This window comes from Acanthochromis polyacanthus, chromosome 22, assembly GCF_021347895.1.
Source record: "Acanthochromis polyacanthus isolate Apoly-LR-REF ecotype Palm Island chromosome 22, KAUST_Apoly_ChrSc, whole genome shotgun sequence".
Classification (NCBI taxonomy): domain Eukaryota; kingdom Metazoa; phylum Chordata; class Actinopteri; family Pomacentridae; genus Acanthochromis; species Acanthochromis polyacanthus.
Window position 1 is genome coordinate 29,944,751 of NC_067134.1, and position 12,366 is coordinate 29,957,116.

The window sequence follows — 12,366 nt, forward strand, 5'->3', positions numbered from 1 at the left end:
AAACCTACAAATTTTACAGCAATCTCTATTGTTCAAAATTCTCTAAATCTGATTGTGAAACGTTTCTACAGAATGTTGCTCAGCATATTCCAAAAATTGATGAGAAATACAGAGACACCTGTGATGGACCCCTCACAATTGCTGAACTTGATGCTGTAATCAACCGATTAGCACTTAACAAATCTCCTGGTTCAGACGGCCTCACAGCAAACTTTTACAGACACTTCTGGATGGAAATAAGAGAATTGCTGTTCAATGTTTTTCTAGAAATTTTCGAAACTTGCTCTCTCCCAACTACAATGAGACATGGTGTTATAGTTTCTATTCCAAAACCCAATAAAGACCCTAGAATTATAGATAATAGAAGACCCATTACGCTCAGGAACTCTGATTACAAACTTCTAACTTATATTTTTGCATCAAGGCTACAATCAGCACTTTCAAGTGTAATTTCTGAAACAATCTGGTTTTATGAAAGGAAGATCAATACATAATAATATAAGGTTGGTTATGGACTTAATTGAATATTGTAATCTAATCCAAGACGATGGCTTTATTTTCTTTTTGGACTTTTACAAAGCCTTCGATTCGGTGGAACATCCATTTATTCTTACTGCACTGGAGCGTTTTGGGTTTGGTCTTAAATTTAGAAATTTGGTTTGTGGCCTGTATGAAAACATAAATCGCTGTGTTCTTCTTCCAAATGGTTCTACTCCAAGCTTTAAGGTTGATGTTGGTATCCCGCAAGGTTGCCCAATTTCTCCCTACTTATTTCTTCTGGTTACTGAGATCTTATCCATTTATATTAAACAAAGCGATGATATTCAAAAACTTAATGTACTGGGTACAGAAATTGTGATCAGCCAATTAGCGGATGACACAACATTATTTTTAAAAAATAAGGAACAGTTCCCAAAAGTAATTGAAAAAATTGGAAAATTCTCTAAAGCTTCAGGATTACGTTTAAACATTAAGAAGTGTGAAATTTTTTCTCTTCATGACACCACTACAAAAGAAATATGTGGCATACCTGTGAAATCAGAGATCAAATATCTTGGTATCCAACTCAGTAAAGACAAAAAAATATGTCAAACTATCAACATTGAGACAAAACTCAAGGAATGTAAAACCAAACTCAACATGTGGCTCCAAAGAGATTTATCAATATTAGGTCGTATATATCTAACAAAGATGGAGAGCTTGTCAAGGTGCATTTACCCTCTTTACTCAAATGTTGTTTCTTCAAATTCAATTAAATCAATAAACCAAATTAATTTTAATTTCATCTGGCGTAATAAACCACATTATCTGAAAAAAAGCCATATGGTCAAAGATACAAATGAAGGTGGCCTAAAAATGATTGATTTAGAATGCCTTAATGGTACATTGAAGATAAATTGGCTTAAATCTTGGCTCAAAAATCAGAGCTCCCTATGGTACTGTATCCCTAACTACATTTTTACAAAACTGGGTGGTCTAAATCTTTTGCTGGTTTGTGACTTCGAAATTAGTAAGCTTCCTATATCCTTAGCAGAGTTCCACAAGCAAATCTTACTGTATTGGAAAATGTTATATGTTCACAACTTCTCTCCACATTTAACAGTAATTTGGAACAACCGATATGTTCTTCATCGTAACAAATCCTTTTATTATGATGACTGGTATAAAAAGAATATTTGGTCAATATTACATCTTATGGACGATGAAGGAAATTTACTAGATTATGAACATTTCTGTGCAAAATACAACTTCACCCCCCCTTTCTTAGATTTTATGCGTTTACGTAGTGCTCTTCCCAAAGAATTTATCTTTTTATCCAAAAATTACCTTGCTCATCAAAAAACACAAGTTAATCTCACTTCTCCCATGATTCATGGAATATCTATTATAGATAAAAAAAATGTAGTAACTCTCTTATTAGAAAATGTTTTGCAGATGAATTATTTCCTGAGGTACAAAATAAAAATGATATTCTTTCCAAATTTGATAAAAAGACCATTTCAATATTGAGAACAATGTATTTATCCTTTCCAGTATGGAATTAGATTTGTGCCAAAAATAATTAAACAAAAATAAATAAATTGCAAACAAAAAATAAAAATTTGAGAGATATAATCTTACTCAAGCAAAAAAATAATACTTGCAATCAAAATATTTGTGTGACTGTGTAAATATTTAGCCTTTTACTTTTCCAATCATCACTTCTTTTGTTTACAGTTCTGTCTTTTTTTCCCTCACTGATCAGACTTTTGTTTTCAATGCCAGCTTTCTCATTTGCGCTGCCTGACATTTTGCTTGTGATTTTTGGCACAAACCTCTCGGGTGGGCGGGCCTTGTGAGGAATGCGTACTCATTGGCTGAATAGTTTTTGAGTGACACCCCGTGCCCCGGATGTTGTTCTGTACAGCGGGTGAATTCGGATGTATGGGATGTACTGTGGTAAGCTACTTTAACGTAAAGAAGTGTAAGTATCTGTCATATGTGTTGTCTGTGTTGAAGTAGCCGTTTTGATGTTGTAGCATCATGCTAATAACATGTTGGAAGCACAGCCAGCTACAGTATATCAACAACAATTTAGCAGCTACACGTTGGCTAACAGAACTTGCTAATGTTATCAAGCGGTGGGGGTGGGGTGGAGGGGCATATGTTAAACAGCTCGGTACTCTTAGAAAAAGGAAACAGCTTACTCATTGACGTTCCGTTTGTCAAAAAATAAACACTTTTCCAGCAGTTAGAGGGATTCTTGGCCTGGGCAACTTAGCCGCAAGACGCCAGATTAGATCCGCTGGGGTACGCTCCGCTACAAACAAGTTAGGAGAGTCCTGTCGTGGAGATGGCCTCAGAGCTTCACTCCGGTGGATCCAATCTGTCATTGAGATTCTGTGTCATTCTGAACAGCAAAGGCCATGGATCTCTCTGCTGGGATAGCGTGGAACCTATTTGCGGATAAACGGGACGTTGGATTATGTTAAATAGCTATCTGTTTTCGGATATTTGGTAAGAATAGTTACTACTGTAGTTTTTTACCTTAAGTAACTCACAGCAACTGTGCAAATTTAATTTAGAGAATAGGAGAATCCTTTTGAATTTGAACTTGTGACCATACCTTTAGCACCACCAAGACGCCAAAGTCCTGTCATTTCATGGTAACAAGACAGAAATAACAGTGTTACAATTGTATAAATAAATAGAATAGGAAAAGGACCTGTGGCTCTTGTTATTTATTGACTGTTTTAGTTTAGATATTAATGTTATTTTAGTGTGGAGAATCTTGAATTTTCTTAATTTCCCCTAGGTTGAAGAAACATCAGACTTATCATCATGCACTGAACAAATTCTCAACTGTGGCTACACAGGACCTATAAATGATGACAACAAAGACAAAATAGCACGGTTTGTATTTATTGTGTTAAACTGTTTAACTTCACTTTATGAGCAAGTATTAATGAAACCCTATGAGCAGCCTTGGTGTGAGGATTACCTTATCGGTTTGTCCATTCAATAATTACCTCCAAAGAAATATTAAAATCTATTGCCATGCATTCAGTTATTTAAAATAATCATGTAATCAAATATAATGACCTAATTTGTTTTTGATTACTTGACAAATAAATGTGGGAAACATGCACATGACAGCTGTTTTTCTGTTGTGAAAGGGCAATCCTGCTGCACTCTGCTGCAAGGCGAACAACCATGCTCAGGCAACTTCGAGAGGGACTACAACTTTACAGCCTCATAGATGTCATGGAAAGGAACAGAAAGCTTTGCCATGGCCTCTTTGTGGCTGCTGATGCTGATAAAGTAAGCTCCTATGATCTCCTGAAGCAGAAACATGTTAGATCCTCTGTGATGCTACATATGATGTCATAAACTCTTAATACAGCTGATATTTCTTTTTTGGTTTTTGAGTAATTAAAAGAAGGTGGTATATACAAAATTCTTGATCATTGCCATGTTATCTTAGACAAATATTTTTCTGTCATATGTTTTTCAGGTGGACTCACACTACATTGTGTCGCACTTGGCCCCAGAGATGAGCGAAAATGGTACACAAAAGCACACAAGGGAAGCACAAATCCTAAACAACTTCCAGGATTTCCTGCAAGAGCTTGAGGGTAAGTGAACCGAGATATACTTTTAAAGTATTCGGTCTCCTGAGATCTACTAGGGGTAAACCTCACAGAAGGTAACACAGATATTAATTGAAAAGCACTTAGACAGTGCAGACCTCTGTCAAGCAGCTCAGTTACATTGTCCTATATTTATTTTATATGCATATTGTGGAATGATAAATGCCAATCTGCATGAAGTGTGATTATTGTGTGCACCATGGTGCCTCCAGTGGGTGATGTGTCCAGCCTGAAGGGACTGTGAGTGAGCAGAGCTGCCTCCATGTTTCTATAATGTTAATGGGCTCACAGTAATGCTGCTGTAACTGTGAGTTGTGGAGGACTGGGATGTTTCTGACAATTTTAGGAGAGTCTGCTGAGAAACCAAGGGTCCAGTTACAACACCGAGCTTTTTCCATCAGATGGTGCCGTGGGTCAGACATTAGACAGGCCAATTGTTCACCTAGAAAAGCACCTGGAGAGCGCAGCCCTCTGCCAACGCAGCTCAGGCTGTGATAGCTGTATCTCCCAGACGGCAATCCGGATCATTCCCAAAATCTCCATTTGTTCCTTTTACCAGTTCAGACATTTCCTGACAATTTCATCAAAATCCATCCTTAAGTTTTTGAGTTATGTTGCTAACAAACAAATGCAGGCAGAAACATGACCTCCATAACCTAATAAATGACTGTTCTGTGATTTGCAAAAAGAGGTACTAAATAAATTTATTGACACTTTTTCCTTTCATACTATAAACTGAGAGTTTATTTCAACATTGGCTTAGTAATTCTATTAAATGTGTTTTCCCTTTGAATTAATTTATATTTTGCGCTAAACGACTTTGATCAGTTTATCAGTACTTTGACTCAGACCCATGCATAATAATTAATCATTTGACATACAAAATCAAGATCAACTAAGACCAAATGGACAGATCTGACTTACTGTAAAGTATTATCATGTCTGTCTGGTTTTGTCCAATTCTAATAATCTATTTTAATTGCCTTTTTTTTTAAATTTCCCCAGATGGAACAGTTGAGGATGAAGATCCGCTTGATGTCCCTGGAGTGATGCAGTGGTTGACTGGACAGTCGCACCGGCATCTTCTAACTGCAGACAGACAAAATTTTAAGATAACTGTCTGTTTTGACCATGGGTGTTTGGAACGGATGCCAGACCACAAGATCTGCTATCCACTTGTCAGCGCATGCACAGAAACGATCACATTTCCAACTGCACACTGTGTGAATTATGATGAGTTCAAGAAAAACATGTTAACAGCAATGAGATGTGGTGCAGGATTTTACAGGGTGTAGTTTGGTTCAAATGGTGCCAGAACACTTAAGATTCTGTTGTGTCATTTTCATGTTTATCTGCATATTAGTTGTTGTCATGTGCCTCTACAGTGCACAAATGTTTGTTACATAAAACAGTGGTTCTCAACAGGTGGTGCGAACCCAAAAGTTGTTTACAGAGCTATTTTCAGTGGATCGTGGATTTAGCATTTGTTGGTTCCACATCCTTGTTTATTCTCTGAAAAGTTTTTTACTGTCTGAGAATTAGTTAATACTTTGATTGGTTGTGATATTCTTGGCAGAGTTTGTGGTGGTTCCTGAAAATGGACCAGTTAAGATCAGCTGATAAAAAAGTAAAAATACACAAATGTGTTTAATATATTTAATAGCAAAATAAAAAAATGTGCAATTCATGAATTGTCTTTAATTCCAAGTCTATTTTCAGCAGTACCCTACAGGTTCATGTGTAGCTGGATAGAGTATTTAGTCAATTTCAACACAAAACACAATATATGGACTTGCTATTGCAGTTTCATCACTTTGCATACAAAATAAGGTACTGAACGAACAACAATTTACTTCCAAATAAAATATTGAAAGTTGACAGTACTTGAAACAATTTGGAATCATGCAAACCAGTAAGTTCCTACAAAATATAATATTTTAAAGGTCTAAAATGTACTTTGCAATGAACTTAATAGAGAATTAATGAAAGAGCTGGGCTTTATAGTTGACCAGAACTGTAAGCAGAATCTCTTTTTTTTTTTTTTTTTTTTTTTGTGTAGACTAAGTCTTTGCTGGGTGACCCAGAAAAATTCAGGACGAAACATTTTATTATTAATTACATATAAATGTAAACACAACATTTCTTCACACGGGTAAATATTAGATGTGTGTACATTTCATTCCACATAGAAGCATTTCAGCAAGCTTCTTCTGAATGGCAGATAGTTCAACATTTCAGTTGTTGAATTTTAGACTTCGCTCAGTTTCCTCACAAGCTCAAGTGTCTGAATATAGAGATCCTGATCACACAGAGTTGATGTGATGGGATCTATTAGTCCCTGAAGGATACCAAAGTTATGGTCAGACAGGGGGCAAGGGATGTCTGACACCACCACCCTATCATCTTGGTCACCATCAGTGCTGCAATCTTGGAGAAGAAGCTCCATACGCTGAAAGACAGTGAAGTTAAATTACACTAGTGCAAACTGTTCAAACATACCTAGGCTTGAAGCCAGGGTTAAAACACAGGGAGCCAGAGAAATGAGTAAGCTGTTTCCTTTTTCTAAGAGTACCGAGCTGTTTAACATATGCCCCTCCACCCCATCCCCACCGCTTGATAACATTAGCAAGTTCTGTTAGCCAACGTGTAGCTGCTAAATTGTTGTTGATATACTGTAGCTGGCTGTGCTTCCAACATGTTATTAGCATGATGCTACAACATCAAAACGGCTACTTCAACACAGACAACACATATGACAGATACTTACACTTCTTTACGTTAAAGTAGCTTACCACAGTACATCCCATACATCCGAATTCCCCCGCTGTACAGAACAACATCCGGGGCACGGGGTGTCACTCAAAAACTATTCAGCCAATGAGTACGCATTCCTCACAAGGCCCGCCCACCCGAGAGGTTTGTGCCAAAAATCGCAAGCAAAATGTCAGGCAGCGCAAATGAGAAAGCTGGCATTGAAAACAAAATTCTGATCAGTGAGGGAAAAAAGACAGAACTGTAAACAAAAGAAGTGATGATTGGAAAAGTAAAAGGCTAAATATTTACACAGTCACACAAATATTTTGATTGCAAGTATTATTTTTTTGCTTGAGTAAGATTATATCTCTCAAATTTTTATTTTTTGTTTGCAATTTATTTATTTTTGTTTAATTATTTTTGGCACAAATCTAATTCCATATTGCAATTTATTTATTTTTGTTTAATTATTTTTGGCACAAATCTAATTCCATATTTCCAGTTGCTCCTAAGGTCAAAGAAACACACTTCAAAATTATGAACAACATCTATCCTTCTAAAGAGTTACTTAGAATTCGTTTTAATATACAAGAAAACAGTTGTACATTTTGTAATGTTGATATAGAAACAACAGACCATCTTTTCTTTCACTGTGTGACAGTACAAAAGTTTTGGGAAGATTTACAGAAATGGATAAAAGAAATATTTCCTTCATCACCATCCTGTTTCTCAAGAGATGATATAACATTTGGTATCCTGTTAAATAACAAAAAAGAAGAACTCTGTATTAATGTGATTTTATGTATAGCTAAATTCTGTATTCACAAAAGCAAATGTCAGAAATGCTCACCCAGCTTTTCCTTTTTCAAAAATGAACTTAAATTGTATTTAAAATCGTTGAAATGTATGAAAGGTCCTAAAGCCATGAAATTATTTTCTTATATAGGTGATACCCCACTGGACTCAAGTCAACAACAAAATGACTCCCTTTGAACTAAAAACTGAATTTATTGTTCCGGACTCATACCCTTGCACAATTTGTTGCACTATTGTTTATTTTTTGTCTAATTATCTAATTATTGTTTACCTACTTTATTTTATTACCTCTTGACTTTGTTCCCATTTTAAGAGTTTTTCATGTTTTTCCTTCCAAAGCCATGGTTGTTAAATTGTACAAGTTTATTGTGTATTGTTAATAAAATAAAATAAATAAAAAAAACTCAAAGGAGAAGCATTTACGCACAGGTCCTACACTCAGCTGGGGCGGAAACAATCTGCGGCTGCAGGTTTGCCACCGGCGGCAAAAAAGGGGACACACGCAGCACTGAGGAGGAACTGAGAATGAATGACCGAGTTCAAACAAAGTGTCCGTGAGTTTCTGTTGGGAAAGGATCAAGATCTGCGGCAAACTGTGCAGGATTGCCTTCATCTCCAAAATCCGGGTTGCAGCCGGTAAGAGCAGAATTCTGGAGACTCTAAAAGACTGTTTAAGCTGCCGATGTGTGCCACTGCAGTATGTGTTAGCATTAGCATTAGCCACGGAGATCAGCCACGAGCGGCTTGCTGTAAACTTTGTCTGTTTACCAATAATTTTCGTGTGTTTTGTAATTGTTCAGTTGAAAATAAGATTGCAGGCTAATTGGTGCTAATTAGAGGGTTCCAGCTAAGACCAGTGAATTCATCCTGTTTGTAATGGTGGGTTTTTACGATGCCCTTTATTTATTTATGAGTCATTCCATCTCATTTCAACAAATCTGAGGAAATTTTGTTGCATGACCTCCTCTGATCATCTCCAAACTTTTTTTTTAACTATCCCAACATAAGAATAGATTACTTGCAAAGTTTTAACATCATATGATTGCTATTTGCTAAGTTATAAAATATTTAAATCCCTATTTTTCCACTCGGAAATTGATATGTTAGGTAGAAAGGCTTGATTTAGGAAGATAATACTGGGAACTGACTGATGATATAGACTTACAAGTGATCTGAAGGGTTCAAACACCTTAACAATAGAGCAGGAAAAAAAAATTTGGAATGAATATACCCATTTCTCTGTGGTACAGGGCAATTTAAAAATTTGGCGAAAATGGCATTTTTCAAGAATTTAGGCATTTTTTTCACAAATTTTAATAAGTAACAAGGTTCATATGTTATAAAAATCTCAAAGTACCTTAAAAGTTCTCTCTAACCTAAAAATATCCAAGAGCTAGCTAGTCTCCTTAGACCTCAAAACGATGCCTATTTATGAAACAGACTGAAAAACACCATACATATATTGGCACAGAAACCAATGTGGGACATGGAGTAGAAACATGAAACTTTGTCTGTATAACAATAAACATCCGAATAATTGATATCTGAAGTATCAACATTGTTTCTTGAATCCTTCATGGCCAATTTAACCAAGAAATGCACTATGTTTTATAGGCGTTTTTTTAGGAATTCTAACTAATATATTGCAGTTAAAATGAGTTATATTGCCTTAGGTCCCATGTAAAACATGTAATTTGTCCCCAACTTATCACACCACTATTTCTGTCCTTTGAACTGCTTGAATTTCTCTGAAATCAGGCCATCATCTGCACCAGATATGTGGTACTGTCCACCACGGCGTGTTGAAGGAGCAGTGATTGGACAGAGGATGTGGGCTGTAGGCACCCACACTACGTCATCCTTTCTAGGCCATGTGAACTTCTTGCTGGGACCTTTTGGGTGCATGAATTTCACTTGCAAATCTTCAAATTCAGCTGATAAGTCAAATACGATACCGAGGCTGTCCTGAGAATGCAGTCTGGGAGTGATGCCATTTCTTCTTATTCAGTTACTGTATGAAAGAAAAAACAATGTCTATATAATAATTAACTTCAGATATGCCCTTTGTAACTTATACTACGATGCTGATGCTTCAGATTCATCTTTCATCTTTAGTTGGTCATGTAAATGGTTCCTAAAAACAAAAACGAGGATCAAAATGTATAGTAAATTGATTCAGCAGTTGCTCATCTTTGGCACAAGAAACAAATATGAAAGTAAGTTCACACATACTTCACACATACTAGTTCCTCCAAAAAAAATTTGAACCGCGTACCATGTATCCCACATGCACTTTTTAATGCCTAAAGTTAGGCTATTTTGGGTCTACACCTGAGTTCAACAGCCTATAAATCAATAAATAAGCTTTATTTTAATGTTTTAAAACTTTTACCTTATGCAACTTTCATTAGTAAAGAAGAAAATTCATTCTTTCAATGTCTTTTCACAAGAATAAGTCCTAAAATAGAGGCATGAAAAACCCAAAATAAAGTCGCCCATGAAATAATAAGGATATTTTGGGAAATTCCACAGTCCAGTATTTTTTATTTTCATTCATTTCTATACTTTTCTCACCAGAAGGGTAAAAGTTTTGGAAGGGGAAAAAATTCTGACCATGTAAAAGGAGTATAAATTGCTTTTTTTAGTAGTTTAAAACCCTAAAATCATAGGCGAGGATTAAGTTTGGACTGACTATGGGTATTAGATTAGATCATTACTGCTTATACTGTATGTTTATAACCATAATACTTTGCATTTGTTCATAAAATTACCCAAATAAAGCCCAAAAAAATTTTTGGGAGGATCTGAGAAAGTGGTGCAACAAGCATTTGTTGAATTGACATGGAATGACTCTTATTGGATCTGGAAAGGATTGCACTTTAAAAGCACTTTATGCACTTTAAATACTTTTAAAACCATGAAGTAAAAAGTATAAAATAGTTTTAAAAATGCTCAGAGTAATTTGTTAAACTGTGATTCAAAATCAACTCTTTAAAATGCAGATAAATTCATGTGTGGTATAGTATTGGGTTGAATATTGCTCATGCCATGATTTGTCGTTTCAGTTTATGTGGTGTTGAGGTTGACAAACATAAATTGAGTGGAGCAGCATTTGCCAATGTGGTGAAAATGTCCATGAGGAATGGTTGTTACTATTTGCTGAATACAGTGATGTGAACATTGTCCTTTTGTGTTCTGAAAGCAACTGTCTGATTGATGAGTGGAGTCCTGCTCAAACCCTGGGTAGATGATCATCATTTTTCAAGTGGGGAAACTGCACAAACTGTGAGAAAAATCATCAATGAGAATCGCCTGTCATTGAAAGTGGGAGGACACTTGACACTATGGGAGAGTGCAAAGAACAGAGAGTGAGAGCTGCCTTTAAACAGAACACTGAGCAGTAAAATACATTCACTAACTTACAGCATGAACAGTTTTCTACCAGCAGTCCTGTCTTGAATCACCTGCAGTAGCATCTTTATGTTCTCTTTATTCTCTTTTTCCATGTCTGTTTTCTGTCTATGTTCCTTATTTTTAACAGTTTAAGTTCATTTGTATCAGTTTTAGGTGAAAGTGAAAAGAGCTAAAAGTGAACTATTGAGTTGAAATGTGTCCTCTGTGTTGGCTGATGAACATATGGGACACTCTGACACTTGTGTATAGAGTGGTATCCTAATGAAGATGTGTTTGATGTGACAGGTGATTGGCAGGAGGAGGAGAGTCTGACGGAGGAGCAGAGGAATGTTGGCAGCCATTTAGTCTGAACTCAACAACGGAGGAAACATGGATTCTTCACAAAAAGTGAGAAACATATCACTGTTACATTATTATCATTAATTTGTTGCTTAAAATGTCTAAAGTTGCTCCAGTTGGTTAGATGGGCCGACCAAAGCCAGGTGACGTTGGCTGGAGAGATGTAGCTCTGCAGAAGCAGCTGTACTGAGGATATAATGGTGGACTGCTAGGAAGCTGCTTGTTTTTTGTTTGAGGCTGAACTAGCTGCTGATCATACTTTCTGAAAATGTCTTACATGGTGATGAAGATAAGTAACGGAAGAAAAGTCTTGTTTTTCAAGCAAGTTGTTCAGGAAGGTAAAGAGCAGCATTTTCTTTGGTAGAGAATAATACTTTTGAGCATTGTGAGTTTACCAGCCTTTTCCTTCTCAAGAAATTCAGACAGTTGAACCCAGAAGTTTACTTACACTGTATAAATGACACATAACCCGTTTTTTTTAATTTACACGATCTGACATTAAATCTGGCAATGCTTCTCCTGTTTTGTCAGTTAAGATGACCAAAATTATCTTTAAATGCCAGAATAACGAAAGAGAGATTTTTTTTTTAGAGAATTTTTATTATTTTATTCACAGTCAGAAGTTTGCACACATTAAGATTGCTATGCCTTCAAGATGATGTCCTGACTTTGAAAGCTTTTGATAGATTAAGATGTATTTTCAGGCACACCTCAAACCCACTGCTTCCTTGTGTGACGACATTAGAAAATCTAAAGAAATCAGCCAAGACATCAGGAAGACATTTGTGGGCCTCCACTGGTGTGGTTCATCCTTGGGTGCAGTTTCCAGATTGCTGTGGTTTGACGTTTATCTGTCCAAACAATTACATGCACAGATCAACACCATGGGAATGTCAAGCAATCCTACTGCTCA

General features: G+C 36.2%; 2 protein-coding genes and 1 long non-coding RNA gene across 6 annotated transcripts in view; 1 reads left to right on the plus strand and 2 right to left on the minus strand.

The window, feature by feature from the left end:
• The window catches only part of LOC127531863 (zinc finger protein 665-like), a 149,680-nt gene that overhangs the window by 117,372 nt on the left and 19,942 nt on the right, over positions 1-12,366 (plus strand). The window contains exons 1-3 of one of the 4 annotated variants that reach the window (XM_051942101.1): positions 8,110-8,336; positions 10,903-11,068; positions 11,400-11,501. In XM_051942101.1, the coding sequence (XP_051798061.1) occupies positions 11,484-11,501 (18 nt within the window). In that variant the 5' untranslated portion in view covers positions 8,110-8,336; positions 10,903-11,068; positions 11,400-11,483. Of the gene's footprint in view, positions 1-8,109; positions 8,337-10,902; positions 11,069-11,399; positions 11,502-12,366 lie in introns of those variants that run through there. The other 3 variants (XM_051942102.1, XM_051942100.1, XM_051942104.1) reach the window with 3 other exon arrangements.
• The window catches only part of LOC127531862 (NACHT, LRR and PYD domains-containing protein 3-like), a 116,636-nt gene that overhangs the window by 66,904 nt on the left and 37,366 nt on the right, over positions 1-12,366 (minus strand). The window lies entirely within an intron of this gene.
• LOC127531880 (uncharacterized) lies at positions 5,773-7,323 on the minus strand. Its single transcript, XR_007939117.1, has 2 exons — positions 6,898-7,323; positions 5,773-6,579 (listed from the first exon to the last, which is right to left on the minus strand). It is a non-coding gene; the product is annotated as an uncharacterized LOC127531880 (long non-coding RNA).